The 20,065-nt window shown below is 40.8% G+C and overlaps 1 protein-coding gene across 6 annotated transcripts in view; it reads right to left on the bottom strand.

Moving 5' to 3' along the window:
* The window catches only part of LOC110860671, a 50,619-nt gene extending 32,737 nt beyond the window's left edge, over nt 1-17,882 (bottom strand). Inside the window, exons 1-3 of one of the 6 annotated variants that reach the window (XM_035860486.1) lie at nt 6,939-7,882; nt 6,746-6,838; nt 6,453-6,659 (exon numbers count right to left, since the gene is read on the bottom strand). In XM_035860486.1, coding sequence (XP_035716379.1) covers nt 6,453-6,588 — 136 coding nt within the window. In that variant the 5' untranslated portion in view covers nt 6,589-6,659; nt 6,746-6,838; nt 6,939-7,882. Of the gene's footprint in view, nt 1-6,452; nt 6,660-6,745; nt 7,883-16,751 lie in introns of those variants that run through there. The other 5 variants (XM_035860488.1, XM_035860485.1, XM_035860483.1 and 2 more) reach the window with 5 other exon arrangements.
* Nucleotides 17,883-20,065: the final 2,183 nt, after the last annotated feature.

Genomic DNA, 20,065 nt, shown 5'->3' with positions numbered 1-20,065 from the left:
TGGATGTGGCCGACTTGATACGACTTTCTCCTCTCCAATAACTTACAGCTTCTCCTTCCTCTCCCATAAACGGAAGAGCTGTTTTTGATGGAGAAAGTAAAGTGAAAGTTGTCACAGGTCCAATATTTTTTAGATGATTTTGAACAAAGTGGTGAAAAGCAGGTTGATCCAATTTTTCTCGGAAATAAAAACATGAAAAGAGAGAAAGTGTCGCCGTGTTCTCCTTGACCCTCGACCGAGAAATGGACTCGATCTCGAGTGATCGTGATGATGATGATGACGATGCGACGTAAATTCCTCGTATGGCCAAAACCCTTCATCTTTTGTTACGTTAACAAATGTGTAACCCTTAAGTTGAGAGGAAGACGTCAATATTTTACTTTTTTAAGCTGCTACACACATGCTTAGCAGAGGGCGGATATGTATTTATTTTCAAATTTTTAATTTCATGACGACCGACGGTCAAACTTTGTGCATTTGTTCCTTAACTTGTGTAGAGCTCGTAAATTTCGGGATATTTTCAAATTTTTACATATTTATAGGTTTTCAGACATAAATATATTTATAAATATTTCCGCAATTATTTGAATATTTTAGACACTTTTTCAAAGATACACATTTTGCAAATATTTCAACCGTGAGACGTAATTTCCTCAATGAAGTTGGACCACAAAGAATCCAGTGAACTTGTTTTAAAAAATATGAATTTTGTGAAAATTCTTATTTATTGTTTTTTCGTATATATTTCGTAAATATTTTGGTAAAAGTATTAAATCCATATTTCAGCTATTTTTCGCAAATACATATCCGCCCTCTGATCCTTACATATCATGTATTTTGGTCGTTCCTACCCCGTTGTCCCTTTAACTTTAAGGAGGAGGAGAATGAATGGATGACGAGTAGGATGAGGGGCGACTTTTTCAGATATTGATATTGCCAAGAATAAGGAAGACGGGATATAATCGTAATTTTTAACTGTCATATTCCTTTCCAATTTCGGCTCCACATTTTCCCCTCCCTCTGGGTTAGTAGGCACCCCGGCTATCCATCACCACAAGTAAGCACTACATACGAGGATATGGACCCCATCAGACTTTCTCTCCAGCATGACCAACTTATTTCATCGCACACACACAACTTTTGAAAAATTTTATATTTATTTACTTACTACCCTCCAAAACTTTTATTTACAATCTTGCAAATTTGCCTAAACCATGGGTGACACTTGGACTCGTAAACAAATCCCACCGGAAATGGTGAAAGGTTACGAACCAAAATGTGCAAAGTTCACCCACCCAGCCACTCTAAATAATCCACTGTTTACTATCCCTCAAAACCAAGCTTTCTCTCGTACACACTTTATATTTTACTTTGCTCACTCAAGGGAAAGAAGAATGCTTTGTTCTACATCTGACTGCTCGGTCGGATTTTCTTCGCCACGAATAACAGCAGAAATCGCATCGAGTATTGGTTGGACGGAGCGGATTGTAAAAAAAGTCTGTGTCCCTTCGTACACACGTTCAATAAGTGAAGTTGAGGAAAGAATGTTCATAAAAGTCGACCTTTGGTGGGAGACCAGGTTGCTTTCTCTTTTGCTTTCTCTACGCTTGTGGAGCTTATTCAACAAAGGCGGCAGGCCAGGCGAGGCGAGCGAGTATATATTGGCTCTATTTTCCTAAGGGAATAATAATTCAAGTCCTGCTCCACTCGGTCCAACTTTCTGAATGAAATGGTAAGTAATGTAATGCATGTAATGTAATGTGTCTGGCCGGCATCACAGATCGAGTACGTTACGTACGTAGTTTTTTAGGTGGTGTTTTTTTAGTCACTCTTTTTTAATGGGTGGTCCATCTGGTGCCTACTTTCTCTCGTGTATTTAGAGCTGCTCAACAGATTTTCGACTACGTATTGAAAGCTATGTACGAATCAATAAGTAAACGGCAAGCAAACCTAAGGTATTTTAGTGCGGAGACGCAAAGTATACGTACAAGGTGGTGGTTAAAGTGTTGAACCCCTGCCAAAATTCTGATGGGGAGACGAAATCAGAGTAAACTGACTCGTGAGAAGGGGACCCAGCGTGATAAAGTAGTTGTTCCATGAAGAAGGACAATCCCTAAATCCGTACCAACTCAGCAGAATAAAAGCCAAACCAAACATACTTGATCTTCCAGTGCCAATGCCAAATATCGAGGATAAACAGTCTTCCCATCCAGCCAAATAGTGTTGCTCCATTACAATCAGCTCCCCCGTAATAATCGTGATTGCTTCAATTTACCAAAAAAAGGAATGCATAGATTATCCCATCAAACTTTTACGTAAGAAAATAAGACAAAAAGTCATGAATGTTATTCACATCAAGAAATTGCTCGCAGACTTTTCCCGAGAGCCTTTTCCAAGGCAGATTTGTTGTTCTCTCTGCCAAAAAGGGGAATATATACGAATTTTAAAAAGTCTAGACTAGTTTGCATTGGCACAACAATAATAATATTATTCTTTGCGAAGGAGGAGGAAGCGCAAAAAAGAAGAGACATGTTTAGGTATTATTATATTATTGCCAGCATTTCATTACTTTTTGGGACATGTCATTCTACGTGACAAGATTATGATACCTTTGCTTAAATGAGAATAAGAGGAGTCACTCCAAAACTCTGGAGCTGGAAAGTTGGCTCGTCCTAAGTGCTGGTCCATGTTCTCGTTAAGTTTCAAGTTGGCCTCTTAAAGTAGGTGAGTAAACTTGGGAATGCTATGCTGAATTTTCATTGGGAAGGAATCCCGTCATTCGCCAGAGAAGATGTGCCAGGGAGACGGTTTATATTATGCTTTACCTCCCACCAGTGCCCGCGGAAGGCGTGGGGACATTAACATTGTGGGGTAGGGGAGGGCGGGGTTTATACAACATGGGCAGATGATAGGGACAACGGTGGGGACATTGTCCCTCTGTCCCCCTCCGCGGTCACTGGCTCCCACCCCTCGTCCTCGGAAGAAGGAGGATGCCGTGCTGTCAGGGATGGCGAAAATGCAAATGACGGAAACGTAAACCCGGTGGACTTCTTGGATGAGTATGCAGCAGAGAAAAAGGAATAGTTGAGATGACGTATTTCAAGATTTTTCCCCCAGAATAAAGTAAAAACGCGCGTCTCAAAAAAATTCTGCTGAACAAGAAATCATCATCCCATATTTATTGATGGTCCATGTACGTATGTCGATACAGCTTTTTTTCCAGGGTTTTGTTTGCCTTGGAGGTAAAGTAGCTAAACATGAAGAAAAAAAATCAGTGAACTGTTTTAAAAGAGAAAGTTGAAGAGTTACAAAGGGAGAAATCCACATCACTTTTTCCACCACGTTTTCTGTTCTGGTTAAACCAGTGGGTCCTGACAGGGAGTTATTGTTCCCTATAAGTTACCCGTTGGTGGACGACGGCGGAATGTGGAAAGAGGAGAGAAAGTCACAGGAAGTGTAAACTGAACCGTATTATTTATTATGTGGGTCACAAGGACATATTCGATATGAATGCAAAATCATGATACTACCCACTACCCACCCAGCTCAATTTTTTGTTGGGCTATGTCCAATTTTCAAATTGAGAGAGTCTCCGTGTGACTGAGCACATTGAGACCGTCCACTTTGTGAATTTTGTGGATCGATGAATTTCTTTCCACACGAGCCAAGCCAAGCTCTGGCTGGATTTCCCTGCGAAAAAGGGACTCTCTCTCGACGAGGACGACTATAAACAAACAAGGGAAAGTCGACACACTTCGTGTCTTACTTACTTAAAGACTATTAAAGCCGTAACTCAAAGAGCCAAAGGAACGAAACCAGCCATGCCACGCCACGCCACGCCGTGATCATGGAGGCATTAACTTCATGAACCAACAAAGAAGGAAAGTTTTCTTCGTTGTAAGTAACTAGCCAAATATTCACTCTCTGTCCCACTCTACTAATGGTCTCCCTTGGTTTGAATAGTTCGAAAATGGTGCAAACTTGGGAGACTTATCTTCCAGCCAGCCAGGGTATGGATATAGTTAGCGTCCTAATAACCAACTTTGCCTGCCTGAAACCAACGACCATGACAGACTTGACATTGTGAATGGCATTTCCAAAACCAATGAGAAAACCAGAACTAGAACTGAACTGAAACTATGCACAAATATCGGGAGGTAATGTATTTTTTGGGAAAAAATACGTTACTGCCAATAAGTCGCAGGGCATGACAGCAACTTCCGCAGCATGTAATAATATGCAAATAAGTGAGTCTCCAAAACAGATCGATGCATGTTTCACTTCCTTAAAAAGATTACAATCAGGAACAGATTTGAGGTCCGTCTTAGTTTCCAAAGTGTTCTTTAAAATTGACATGATTGTGGAAATATCCAAAGTCGGGCAAGTAAACTTTAAGGAAACGTGAATTCAAAGTTTGCCTCATTTCCACTGTCAACATTATGGTTCGGGATGAAATTATGCAGTTAAGAAGACTGGAATCTGCTGGGTGAGGTTTTTAGGTTCTACTTCCTTCCTGTCAGCCCAGAGTCACAGTTGAAATACCTGTTTGAAATTATTATATTATGATTTTTCGTCGTCAGCTTGCGTCTGGGTCGACCTTTCCTTCTTATTAAGTACTACTTACATCCTTACTTATACGAATTTATATGGAGTATGCAGCAGCGAGTCAAAAGTCATATTCTACACATATCCGTACCATTAACCTTGTAGGGAAGGAAGAAGAACGCACCATTTCTGTCGCCCGATTTTACTTTATGTTTCATAAAGTAAGTCATACCTCGCGACGACCCACCCACCCACCCCGAGAAACCTCAAGAATTGAGAAAGGATGAGTTTTGATACTTTATTCTATTACGGACGTAAACCAAAAAGTTTTCATCTCTTCCTTTATTCCTCCTGCCATCCAGCCGTTTGGCTGGCATGAGACGCACCAGATGTTTCTCGGGAGAAGTGTAAGGTTGAAAAATGGGTCAATTTTTGTCAAGTCTAAAAAATTCAAATTCAGACATGATTCATAAGTCCTCCTGCGTAGCCAAATCTAAGCGATTCGCGTCGGAATCAGGCATCAGGCATGCCAAATTTTTTTATGACAAGTTCTCCTCTCTCCTGATTCATCACACGGCGAGGGCGAGGGCTGTGCACCCACCAGTTTTTTCCCACACCACCACGCATGCAAACTCTGATATGAATTCCTGCCACTTATTTTTGCGGTTTTTTATTTAATGTCTACATTTGCTCGGCTAAATGAGAACCAACCAGTTCCACATTAATCATCCTGCAAAAACAAGAGTCGTCTTATGTAGATATTTTTGTGTGGGGAAAATCCGTCCCATTTTATTTTTGCACACCGGGTTTCTTCCCGATATAATTCTTAATAATCTTGACATTAACGACGTGACCGAGTGATACGGAATATTTAGATTGCTTGGTTCGAGGCAGAAGGATAATATTTTTGGCGTGGTGGTAATCCCCCCTCGCCCAAAAGATACTACTACCTACTGCTACTCCACGACGTCGACATCATTTGACACACCAAAATTCGTATGATGTGGATGGAATGGAAGTGACGCTGATGACATAAGATTGGCAAGGAGGCATGCTCATTAGAATATTTGTGAAATACGATTTCCGTCCTCCACCGTAAGTAGTAAGTAGTAAATTGTAAAATGCTTTTAATAAACAGTCTTAAACGAACATGAAAAAGTGGCGTCATACTGTAAAATTTAACATGAAACTAAATGAAAATTATGTTATTTATGACCTTTGACCTCGTCCTCACGGTCATGGGTAGGTTGGAGGTTAAAAATATGAAGTTGAGTTCTTGAGTTCGTGGTGAAATTTACTTTTAAATGACTCCTCATATAAAAATTTAAGTTAAATTTGATCATGAACCACACCCCCTCGTGCTGTGGGGGATGGTCTAATTAACCCCATCGAATTCGATCGAGAACTAAAAACCAGAAGCACAATGGCGAAAACGGCGTTAGATTATGTAGATATATTCTGGAGATATTTTGCTTAGGGACGGACATACGGACGGACAAAACGATCACAATAAACGCCACTTAATAATACTTATCCCATATGTCGTCTAGTAAGTACCTAATACATGAATATGAATACCGTGGAATATTTCCTAAAATAAAATTGATTTCCATTCCACGAAAATTCCATGTACTAATGAAACCATGTACTTGGCTGGCATTGGCATTTTTGTTGTGATGTTTTCCTTGTAGCACAAAATGTACAAAGTTTGACTCACGTCTAAACAAGCAATAATCTTATCATTAGTTTGAAAAAGAGGCAACACAAAAAAATCCACCCATGACAAGCAAAACACTCACTTCACACAAATCCTGTTTTCCTCCCGTGCCAAAAAATGCATGCAATATTTTCCCGAAGAATACCCGCATTCATTCCATCCAGCAGTAGTGATTTAACCTTCTTCTTACCTCTGGCTTCAGCTGTCGCGGACGCATCCAAGGAGGAAGACACTAATGAGGAATGCCCACTCTCCCCACCAGCCGCGGTGAAGAAGAAGATCATCGTAAAAATCAGCCGACCGGAGAGCAGAAGCATCATCTCCATCTTTTAGCGTTCGGCTCTGACACTTTTATTCCAACGATTCAAATTAGCTCCGAAATCGGGGAGGAGAGAATCTGTAACATACAAATTAAAAGGAGTTCCATTAAAATGAAAATGGAGAGTTTTTTGGGTCCTGATAAATTACAAAAGTCTGTTTTACTTCAATCTACGCAGACAAGTGAACGAATAATCACCCATCCAAAAGTAAAAGAGATGGATTTCCATCCCAGCCACGGAAGAAGGAAAACGTGCCCTGTGAAAAGTTCCATTAACGGATAAAGTTGCGACGACGAGTGAATGCTTTTTGTCTGTCGCCGCACACACACGCACTTTCACTTAGGGCACATATTTACCTGGTTGGTTGACCACCATTATTTAGGTGGGACAGACAACCTCGCATGTCAGATACATATGTACATAGATCAAGAATTATGCGGTTATCCGACATTCTGACACGGCCTGCTTTCTCCAAAATATGTACCTACATTCCAACCACGACATTAACAGCAAACCCGAGTAAATCATTTATTCCGGAAATATATTATATTATATGCAAATATAGGATCAGAAATCCCTAGAAATTCGTGTATCCCGAACCCGTGATTGGAATTGGAGTGGAGAGAAATTTAATTGAGCAGATATATCAATGCCATTTGTGAATGCGTTTAAAGGTAATGGTTTCACGGAAGAAGAAGAATCATTCCCCAGCAGCAGCAGGAGGAGTGGAAAGACTGCTGCAAAAACAAGACAGGGATATCTCCGCGGAAAGTCTGTTGCTGTATAATGTATTGCTCAACCCTTTAATTTATTGCTTATAGAATATTCCCTCGGTAATAATCTGGAATTTGGATCAGACTCTCCTAAGTTGGCCTGGCTGGTGGATGGATGGGCATGCAATTCATTATTTTTCCTCAAACTTATTCCTCTCGGCTGGCATAAATCTTTCACACTTTTGATTCCTGGCCTTTCCTTCCGAACAATAACACGGTTTTTCTTCTTCTTTTGTGGAGAATAATGAAAATGACTCGGGATGAAACATAATTACGAAAAGAGGAGAGCTACCTAGACGAGGTTATGATCAAGTATTTAGGGCGGTACGTGTCGAGGGGAGAAGGATGGTGATTTAATAAAATAAGGAGAAATTCAGTGTTTCCGAAATTCAGTGAAAGAAACAACGGCAAGAAAATTTCTAGCAGTAATTTTTACCTGCAAGAAATGCAAGGGACACGAAATAACGTCAAGAAAGTGGTTTCTTGCAGATATTTTGACCTGCAAGAAATGCAAGGTGCAAGAAACTAGGTCCCGTCGCTATTCTTCATACGGCGCGTGGCTAAATGGCGCATATTTCGTGCACTTTCTCCCAGTTTCTTGCACCTCGCATTTCTTACATTTCTTGTTTTGCACTGCAAGAAATGTAGCAAGAAACGAAACCCTGGAGAAATTCCAGTTTTTTTTCGCTAAAAAGGAAAATTTGACTGTCTCATTTTTTTGAAGTGTGTCATTATTACTGTCAACTTCGCGAATACATATTTTACTCTCTCAACTCGACTAAGTATTTATTCACGAACGACGACACGTATTTATTGCACGTACACCTTAAAAATAATGAAATGAAGACCAACTCAATTCTATATTCTGTAATATACTTTTACACGCTCGTTTCACAATTTTCTCTGCCTTTTATTACTCCCCGAGAGTTAAACTGTATCGAACAAAGTAATTGCATTCGGACCCTTTTGTGCGCAAAAATTGAGTCAATTTCAAAAACACAATTTCAATTTGAAGCCCGACGTAGCATTTCTCTCATTTTACTGCCGATCAACTTCTGTCACTTTCAACTTGAGAGTACGCAGTGAATTTTACAGGCTCACACAAAACCCACCAACCCACCAACCAACTGATGCTACCGAGCACTGAGCAGCAAGGAGAGAGTCAAAATGACTTAGTGAAACTGGATGAGTTTGGTGATTTTATTTGGCAAAACATTTTCTAAAGCTAGTTACGCCCTTCTCTCTGGTACTAAAACGACACTTTTATGGCACTGGTGCAAAAACAATGAATCAACTTTAGTATACAATCAACCACGAGGATCCAAACCCAGCCCGGTCTCGTTTTCAGTTCCAAGGAGTGCATGAAACCCAAGGCAAGCTTCAAGTCTACCACACTCTAAGAAATTTTGCCATGCACCGGATTATTACCGACGGGTGACTTTACCGGATGATGATAAATTTTACCGCTCGGTTACAGTGGAATTATCACGTGGGATTAGCTCGGCCACAGTCTATCACCTAACAGAAGCATACACTCTTAAAAACCCGGTGTTAATATCGTCACCGAACGGTTTGCATACGTTGCTTAACCAAATGGTGATAATGTCTTTCACCACATGGTGATAAACCTTGCCCGAACAGTGACAAATTGTCACCGGCTGCTGTTAATTTTACCATTAGATGAGCAACATTATCACCGCACAGTGAAATGTACACCGTTCGGTGACGATTAACACCGGATTATTAAGAGTGTACTACTACCGAAATGATAACAACCCTGATCACCAAAGCTAATTTTGTCACCGGATTTTTTAGAGTGTACGCCACGATGATGAAGGGACGCCGCCCGATGGACGTACTTTTACTGCCTATCCCATCCTATGAAGTAAGAAGGAGCGACCAACTTAGCATGGACGGATGGAATTTACGGCTTCACAAAAGATGGATATGGATAATCCGCTTTGTTCGTGACTCTGCTATTGTCATTTTGCTCCAAGTTGTGCTTTATTTTCTGTGAAAACTTGAATGGTCGCTGTGTATCAATTCTGAGATAAGGATGGAATGGCTTATTGCGAAAAGGAGCTGGAGAGTAAATGGTTTATTTCCAGCTTGGGAATTGCGAAATTCCCATTCATCCAGTGGTCATTTTATGCTCTACTTCCACGTATTCTTCTTCCCTTCGTCTAATACAAGAATGGATATGACAATGTGCAAACCAAATTCACTTAAAAGAAAGGGACAAAGTCAATCTAATCCTTATTCGAATGGCCGTATTGATGGTGTCATTTCCTTTGTCATTTTTGATAAGGTGTGTTTGCCTTGCTGATTTTTTTACGCGTGGAAATTGGTTATTTACTTAAAACTCAGTATCAGTGTTTCCTTTCTTTCGGATTTGCTACATTTCTTGCAGTGCAAATCAAACAACGCAAGAAATGCGAGGTGCAAGAAACTGCAAGAAATATGGGCCATCAAGCCAGGCGCCGTATGAAAAATAGCGCAGGGACGTAGTTTCTTGCGCCTTGCAAGTCAAAATACCTGCACTTGACGGGGAGAAACCACTTTCTCCCCGTTATTTCTTGCAAGTGGTTACCTGCACCCGAAAGTGAGCAGTACGCCTAAATTCGGGACATTTTCTGTTGGACACAGCAGGTTAAACTCTCCGCGTACAAATCTCCTCATCCATCTCGTATCGTCACATGTCTGGCTGCCGAGAAGATGAGCCAAGTTAGTTTAGCTTTTAGAATTTCGGACCAATTTGCCGTAAAGTCAAAGTCCCAAATCTCGAAGGCTCTCACAAAATAGTTTATGCCTGCCAAAATCCACCACAGCCAAGCCAGCCAGCGAGATCTTCCCCTCTAGGGAAAGCCAATTTCGGTCCACTGCCAACCAGCCAGCACTACCACCACATCACACGAGACCACCTCCTCCTCCTCAGCCCGACCACCACTTTCTCTCACCGCCAAGGGCTAGCGAGGTAAACGATCCACGAGAGAAAATTCACGCCCAGTCTCGGATTTAAATACACAATCCCTTAACCGTTTCCTTCCTTCCGCGGAATTATATTTCCAAAATCCAACCAACCCAACTAAACAGTCGGCCGAGAGTAAAAGTGAAGCGAGGCAAATTCTGCGTGTGTATGTAGGTGTAAGCTGGCTGGCTCATATTTCATGTATGTATGCAACCAGGAGCATCACTTTCACCCACCGCCACACCACCACCACCACGTCTCACAATCCAATCTCAGCTCTTGGCCGGAATACAGAGAAGCATGAAAAGTGATGCATTTGGAATTTTACTCACAAACTTGTACAGAATTCACCTCTCTTCTTCTCCACCCACCCAAACCAAACCACACGGGCAAATAATATCTGTTGGCAGAAGAGATTGCCTTCATTTTGCGACGGCACAATGCAAAGGAGACCACACACCGAATGTCAGGCACATTAGTGAAGGTCTTCTCACCACCGCAAAATTATATTCGCCAAAATGAAGTCACTCATCCGCAGATTTTCGTCGTGGTGGTGATGGCAGTGGTAAAATGAGATTGACTAAGGCATCAGAAATGCTCGATTTAAAATGCAAATTAGCCTTGATTCAATTCTGGGGTGTGAATGCATTCTCACTTTATCACAAAAGAAGAGCAAGACGTAGAAGTAAATACGAAGGCATATCCGCTATACAAAGTGCAATACATCTCCAGTTCAGCATCGCCAGATTCCAAAGATTCCATTCCGTCCCCACCACCACCACCGACGCCACTTCAATCCTGCAGAATTCTAGGCGAGGAGGCAACTTGTCACCCGCAGGCGGACCAGCTCACTCCATCACCAACAAAACCAAGAGAATCTTCAACATGCAAAATACTTGTATCAAAAGCAAGTCCTTTGTGTTCGCATAAATTCGAAATTTGCATTAAGATGGCCTCGAAAACATCCGAGGAGACGAGGCTGCTTTGAACTTTAATTACTGTGCTGCCTCTTTATTAAGAAATATCCTCCTATCCTACTTTCCCAGAGAAACATGAAAGCACAGATTTTTACTCGCAATTAAAAAGTTACCGGATCATGGTGTACTGCATTTGACCTTAATGAAGGCATCCTTTAATATATCCCGGTTAGCCAGGGTTTCGTTTCTTGCGAGTTTTGCTACATTTCTTGCAGTGCAAGGCAAGAAATGCGAGGTGCAAGAAACTGCACCATTTGGTGAAAGAAAATTCAACAAAGTGCAAAAAACTGTACGAAAGTGCAAGAAATAGGCGCCATCTAACCACACGCCTTATGAACTACAGCGTCGTGACGTAATTTCCTGCCCCTTGCATTTCTTGCAGGTCAAAATACCTGCAAAAACACACTTTCTCCCCGTCATTTCTTGCACGCGGTTACTTACCCCCTCTGAAACCCTGCCATTCACCAAAGGAGACAAGAAGACAAGTAAAATCCAGCCAGGCCATGAAAATAGTTAATCTCATTCTAATTTTCCTGCTTCATTTCTCCATTAAAAATAAGGATCTCTCTCTCCCTCTCCCTACATCTTATAACGCGCTACAGATTTATATTTTCCTCCGGGAAGAGATAACCGACGACTAAATAAAATGGCTCAATTCTCCACCCACCTTAAAACGCCACTCTTTACGACACTTCCCCACGAGGAAATGAGTAGGTGGCTCATATTTGTTTTTAAATTGAGCGTAGAGAAGCCAATTAACCCATTCTCGTGAGGAGGCAGAGGGTACATAAACCTCGTTACAGAAGAAAACCTGCACGGATTAACTTGTGCCAGTCTTTCTTTATTAATGCTGTTTAATTTTATGCCTCCGTGAGGATAAAATTTGCCTCACAACCTTTAACTCGCTCGACTTTATCGTTTCGGTTGTTTTAATGAATTTTCACTTTGTTTTATGCCACTTTAAAATGACGGAATTGATCCCTCGCGGCGTGCGAATATTAAGAGAGGCGCCTTATCCGAGGTGAAAGTTGGGGTGAAAGTCGAATTTTTGCCAAGTTTACGTAACTATGTAGAACATGTATCGTCACGTATGTATCCACTTTTTGGCTAAAAGACGGGAACAAATCTGCTCTCACTGCTGTAACATAATCCTCCGGATTAGGAAAACATTTGTATTCTCATCTTACCACTTTGTGCAGATACGTAAATGCAATGCACAAGGAGAAAATGTTTCGGATTTGAATTCGCAAATCGAATCGGGCACCGGGAGCAAGTGGGTCGGTTTCGTCGGAGTAGGAATGGCTGTTGCTGACAGCACTATACCCACACGCGGACTATGGTGTATTTCCTACGTACCTTTTGTTCCGTCCCGACGAGAGGGTAAAGAACAACCTGGCCTGGATTCAGAAGCTGAGGACTGAGAACCCTCTTCAGACTTGTAGATATTTTAATGATGGCAACACGAAATGAAAACCACTTTAGAGTCGTCGGAAACAATGGAAATTGGACAAATCCAATGGAAATGTTTGCTTCGTGGGAGTCTATCTCGGGTTGGGTTTCTCTTTTTAATTCAATTGGATCTACGTATGTATTTCAGTCTCGTATGTATCAGAGTACAAGCGATAAGTGAGGCGAGGAGTAATTTCGATGCGTGCAAGAGTACCTTTTAAAACAAAGTGGCACAAACAGATTATGACGACCGCACGACATGGACGCTCGCTTTTGAAATTATTGAGTTGAGAGATGGTCAATCGTTTTGGACACGTGCGACTCGAAATACAGACGCATTTCTAGCAAAATTACGGTCCAGCTTTCTCTTTTGGTTCATAAATACTTCTTACGACTTGGGTACACTTTAAGAAATTTACCATCAGATTATCACCGACCGGTGAGTATATGCGATTTTACCGGATGGTGATAATATTGTTACCGGAATTACCACGTGGGAACACACACCACTAGTTCTATCACCAAATGGAAGCATGCTACCACCGAAATGGTAACAACCCCGATCACCAGAGTCGCATTTGTCCCGGATTTTTAAGAGTGTATTATTACGCAATACGTACGTACGTAAGGTGGGCTGACAACTCTTTGAAATCGGAGACAGTTAATCCTTCCCTGTGATGTTTGCTTTGCTTTCCTCTCTTCTGCCAACCTTGAGTGGAGTGGAGGACGAGGAAGAAGCTTTGAAATTTTCACGAGTTAAGCTTATCATTGTGATTTGAACTGCTTTCTCCTTCGCAGGAGGAAGGACACGTGCAGCAGATTTGTTCATGTATACTTCTTCCATAAGAAGCAAGGTGGATGGATGGATGGAAGGGCGAGCGCAGCTTCAAAGGATGTACATCAAGTTTGTTTACATATTAATACCGCCAGTCTACATACTAGCCTTCGGCGAGCTGGGAACCATTATCAGTAAATACGTATGTACATACGTAGCTGCGATAACAACGTCGCAAAAGTTTAATGATGTGGATCTTATCGAGTTATTAGAAGAGGAAGTTGCTGATATTATTGCCCAAAAAGTGAAAGTGATCACTTTCACTTGAATATGATACCGGCCAGGGGTGATTGTTACATTCTGTGGACGTCGTATGTACATATTGGTAAATAGGAGAAGATAATGAGGAAATCGAATCCTATATCAACCAAAGTTCTGGGAAAAGTAAACAATGGTGACAATGGTTCCTATGTGACATATTAGTTGCGCATTTAGCTACGTATGTATTACTGTTTTCAAACAATGGAGGTCTCCGGACGTATGCTCACAGATTTTGAGCAAACTAGTGTCATTCGATTACAAATTTAGTTATTATGAAATCAACAAATGACACAATCCGCCAATGTTCAGGTTTGGCGGAGATATTTGCATCCGAAGAGGAGAAAGTGCATCCAAAAGTTGCCAAATTTTAAACTTTCCAAATTTACTGTGCACTTTCTCCTCTTCTGCAAATATCTCTGCCAAACATGCCCATTGGCAGATTATGTAATTTGCAAATTTCACAAAATTTCACATTAATTAAATTTGTCAACGATTGACACTTATTGGTTCGAAATCGGAGATCACACGCTGGGAGACCTCCATTTTCAGTAACGTCCCTACTACATAATGCTTTCTCCTTATCATCATCCCCACCAATTTCTGTCCTCCCCCTCCACATCGACACAATTCCGCATTAAACTTGCTGCCCACCGATTATCAACAATTTCCCCAAAAATCTTTTAAAACTAAAAAAAAACTAAACTTTTTTCCCTTCCTCATTCATTCCACTCCACATATCTCCTGAACCCTATTAAGGAAATGTTTCTCCCGTAAGTAATGCACTCGAGCATTAAATTATCGCCCAAGGAACTCGATACAAAACACGAGTTAAGTGAAGACTGCGGAGAAAAAAGGGGAAGCAAAACTTCTCCTGCGAAAAGAAACTTTGAAATAGATCTACCTGCTACAGTACAAAAAGTGTGTAAAAGAAGGCCTAAAAAAGTTCAAAGTTTCGTAATTTTCTACACAAAAAAAGAAGAGAACTATGATGTTTCTCTCCGTCCAGGGAATAGAATAAAGTCGACCAAGAAACTTATATATAATTCTTCGTGAGAGATAAATTTGCGAGATATTAATCGACGCATGCACGACGAGGGGAGCAATTATTTTACGCTTTTCTTCATAAAATACATACACCCCAGAAATTCTACGTAATCAAATTATGCAAAGTTTTTCCCGGGAACGTGTTTCGTAATATTTCCTTCCACATTAATAATAATCCCGGAAAGAGAAAAGCTCCTTACTAGTTACCTTTAATAACTAGCAATTAATTTTAATCGAGCCTTATAACTGACGCAATTAGACGGTATCATTCAATAGAAAAGTAACTAAATTACTAATAATCTCTGGATCATTACGAGGCTTCAATTATCCTCATTATTATTTTCCGAAGCCCACAAATTGCAGCGACATAACGACGTAACACCACCACCATCAAAAAAGGACAAGAACATCTGTCGTAATATTTAGCAGACTCTCTGACCAAGTTTCGTCTAGCTCCTTTTTATTCCGAGACAACGACTACTTAACTTTATTGCATTACTGTTTATCCGATTTGTCCTGTCAAATTTGTCACCCACGGAACCTGAACCGGATCAGATAAGGGGATTCTCCTCCTGCTATTTAGAAGCAGAGGAAAAAATACAGAGAGGGAAAAAGTAAAAGAATTTTCCTCCAACTAATCTGATCCGTGTCATCGTCGCCGTTGTCTCGTTACCGGAATTTACAAAAATTAGAGATACTTATTTACAGCAAGATGTTGAAAAAAGTCGAGGAGATAAAATCAGTCACTCCATATTTTGTGGAGGAAGAGGATTTTCAGACTCGGGCTAATTTACCACCCTGTCTTCAGAAACCTTGTTGTGCTGTCATTGCCACTTATTGTGTTATGTCAATCGGCTGGGTCGAACCTTTTATCGTGTAAAGTAAAAGTTGGCAGGAGATTCTCTCCTTTCGTACGTAGAAGCAAAGTCAAGTAAAGTTCGGTTCGTGTCAAAATGTGAGATACGACCGTGGCGAGAGAGATATGTACAGTTCTTCCTCCGCCTATTTACATGATGATGATAACACGGTGTGTGGCGTGGCGGGCAGTGTTTCGGATGCAAAGAAGTAACAGTTTGCAAGAAATAACGGGTAGAAAGTGGTTTCTGGTAGGTATTTTGACCTCTAAGAAATGCGAGGCGCGAGAAACTACGCCCCGGCGCGCATATTTCATAAAGCGCGTGGCTGGATGGCGCATATTTCTTGCACTTTCTCCCAATTTCGTGCACCTCACATTTCTGCGTTTTTTGTATTCCACTATTTCCACTGCAAGAAATGTATGTAGCAAACCCGTAAAAAACGAAACACTGTTTGTGTCCCGTCTCTTCTACAAAGCATGAGAAGAACTCTGTATGGAGGAATATTGAGCAACTAATTTTATTTTACAACTTTTCCTCACTATACAGCCGACCACTTATGCATAGTGACTGAGAGTGAAGTGTCACTACTCTTTCTTACAGCTCATGCATTTTTCATACAACTTTTCCAGATTAGATTAAAAAGAAGAAGAGGAATAAGAGGGCTGGAAAACATGGCAGATGATGAACCCGATTAGGATGCTAATCTGTCAAGGAAATTGGAGAGGCTGAGCGAGAGAAAGTGAGTGAGAAAGAAAGGCAGAGAGACAATTAGACAGCCAACAGTTTTCTCAAACATCACCTCATTTTTCTTCCCCAACTTTTATAAGCGTTGTCAACCAGGCCAAATATCACTCCTACTTTTACATCATTACATGGATAGAATTGCAATTTCTGTTGCAATCTGCCCCCTAGATTCATTTCCGGACCGGAAGTGTGCATTTTTATCGCAAAAATGAAACTATCTTATACAATTTGTTTTGATAAGGTTCATCATCATCAACTTACCTCACTATTTTTCCTGTGCGTACAGTTTTTGCGGTCGTATGATTGTGATCCAGTGAATAAATCTTTTCGCGTATTATCCCCAATTTTTTCACTCCGTTGCGTCCCCGCTGCACACACGGGCATGCACGAAGAAGAAGACTACGTATAAAATATTTTGTGGAATTCTTGTCGAGCTTGAATGGAAAGTCAAGTCAAGTGAACAACCTCAAGCTGCTTAGATTCCAGGCTGAATGCAAGTGTACGGTTGGGTGAATTGTTAAAAAATTGATTCACTTTCACCGGCAAGAAGAGATGCAGCAGCCACGACACGATTCTTCTTCTTGCTTATTCTTCCTCCACCGTGAACCACGACGACGACGACACAACTTACAAAATCAGTTTATTCGACGACATTGTCGTGGTTTTGTGGGGCCAGCAAAGGAGGAAATTTATTTTTCTTCTCGGTATATACCTCAGCACGAAGGTTTCTTCGATCAGAGAGGAGCTTGTTGGGAGGAGGAGAAAGTCTTTACTGGTGAAATTGGGACCACCACATCACTAACAAACAAGTTCAAAGTCAGATGTGAGGTGGGCACACAGAGTCAAAGAAAAAAAGTAGTCGGTGGTCGTGGCGGAGAAAGTTTTTTTTTGTCAAATAGAAATACGTGCACCGTTGGAGTTGATTGGATTGAAGTTTAATTTCCAGAATTACTGGAGATTGGGATGTTAGCAAACATTTGAGAAATTTTACAATCAGATGAAACTTACAAGAATGACACTTTTTGTAAAACCGGTGTAAAATGAAAACTAAAAATTGAACATTTAGAAGTCGGCAATTTATTTGCCATTCTTCTGCCTTATTACGCGTGAAAATTCACATGTTATAATCACGAAAAAAAATATGGTAGAAGATGAGACACCGCTTTCAGCACACACTTCGCGAGCGAGCAAATGTTTGGCTATCACGCCAAAATAAGAGCAAATGTTTGCTGCCCAACACCAAAATCTGGACTGAACTCAACCTCACCGAGTGCATGAGGTTGACTCTGCTGCTCTGCTCTCTCACTTTCCGAGGAAAATGGGAAACCCTGAGAAAATCGAAGAGATTCAGCTGCAGCGTGGAGAGAGAACGAGACGTAGCGTGTACGAACTACCCGGGTATTCTGCCCAGAATGATGAAGATGAAGAGAAATGCTGGGGTTCTGGTTCAAGCAGCTAGATTAAAACTGCACCAAGCAGGATTTCTCTAGTGCACCTCAGCCGAGTTGTATGTACATACACACTTTCCCCCACGACGAACCAACCAGTTTTGCGCAGTGATGACTTTGGTTGGTCAAATGGGAAAATGTTTCTTCCAAGGAGAGAAATTGTAGAAAGGGAGACAAAACCGGTCTCCGGATTTCACCAGCACATCGTATTCTTCACCCAGCCAGCTTTCTCTGCATGCAAGCTTTCCTTCTTAAGCAGCACTTACGACCACCACCTCTTCAGCCAGGAGATGAAATACACGAAGGAAAACCTGGACGCCATCGCTTTCACTCCTTCTCATTCTTTTCCTCCTCTCATTCCATTTTATTTCGATTAGATTCGACACTTATTCACCGTGTGCGTGTGAAGTGAAAGGATGCATTTTTCTGTAAGGATTGATAATAAAGATGTTGAATTAGATGGGAACGAAGAGAAGTGCTCTCTCTCTCTTATCAGTTGAATTTTTTTTTCTCGGTGAGGTCTACTTACTCAACTGCTTTCTACATATGTACGACTTTATTATAGGGGAAGAAGAAGAGGTGAAAGTGGATGCAGATGAAATCCAAATTCACTCGTATTCTTCGTTTCGAAGTGCATATGTGTAGAAACGTGTTGATTGGAAATGTAAGGGTCCCCTGAAACACTCTTAGAAATCCAGGATTAAACTAATACCAAGCGGTATTCATGTATGACTCTACCAAGGTGGTATTAATAAGTAATACCGATTTTACAAAATTTTACCTGAAATTTTTACGGACCGGTATTATTTCAATACCAAGTGGTAGCAACGTTAACACCGAGAAATCAATACCTGCCCAGATTTCTAACAGTGCACAAAACTGACAGGAGTGCAGTAACTCTCCCTTTTTCACGTAGACGCAGATGTTTCCTGCAATTGGAAAGTCTTAAATTTTGTGTCACTTCTCATCCAGGATTTTCTCATTCCTACATCGCTGCCAAATAAGAAAGTTGACAACAATAAAATATAACCAAGTCTGAAATTGTGATAAAAAAGACCTCCGTAGGTATGCATTCATGAAAAAAAAGAGCAGCCACATTTTTTCCCACGTAGATACATAATAACCCAGCATGTATGTCAGTCAATGTTCAGCTCAGCATAATTATTCATGCGAGAGCAAACATTTGCTAAAAATCGGTGTTTGTTTTGTCGTGCCAGGGAAAATCTGGCCTCCGCCCAACACAATTATTGACAATGCCTTTGGGTCGGATAAGAAAATGGACTTGCTGCTCCTGGAGGGAGGCAAGACTTGTCTTCTTTGTCCATACCACTACCACGACGGCCTGCACAATCCTTCCCCACATTACGTAATATATTGGATGAAAATAAAATGAGTGCAGTTTGGTCGTATGGCTTTTCAGAGAACTGAACGTGTTGGTAATAGGGGAAGAAAAAGAAGAGGAATCATGAATTCATACGAGGCAGTCATCCGTGTGAAATGCCCATGTAAATCAAAATGATAGAACCATCAATAACTTTTTTTGCGAATAAAGGTCTACTTAAAACGTATGCTTGCTTTTTCTCTCTGCGCCCTTTCTGCACATTATGGCCCATTTCTTTATCCTCCCTTGTGTGTACATAAGATCCCCAGTTGAACAGAATACAGACATTAAGCTCAAAGGTCAACTTATGTATTATTTGTTCAGATTATATAAGTATTTGTAGCCCAGTAAAATTTCAAATATATAAAAAAAACAAGTAGATATTAAAAAGCGTAACAATTCTTTCCTTTAAAAAAGTTATTTGTAAAATGCCTGAACTTTATTAAGAGTGGAATTTTCAATAATTTTTTAATGTGCTTGATGAAGGTGACTATGAAATCTTGTGACTTTTCAAATAAAATCCTAAATTATCCCCAAAAACTACAAGAAATGTCTGTTCAAAATTTCAAATAATTATTTCCCATTCCAAATATTACGGATAAATACTTTTATGTATCCTCCGAGTCGGTGAATCCACCACCACCACGACGACGACCACCACCAGCCATAAAAACATAATAGAGTTTAGCAGATTCCATGCATCATCATAAAGTTAATCTGTGCCGCCCGGGGTATAAAAATGTTGT

This window comes from Folsomia candida, unplaced genomic scaffold (assembly GCF_002217175.1).
Source record: "Folsomia candida strain VU population unplaced genomic scaffold, ASM221717v1 Fcan01_Sc033, whole genome shotgun sequence".
NCBI lineage: Eukaryota > Metazoa > Arthropoda > Collembola > Entomobryomorpha > Isotomidae > Folsomia > Folsomia candida.
The sequence above is the reverse complement of the archived record's forward strand: the minus strand, read 5'-3'. Positions and strand labels throughout refer to the sequence as shown.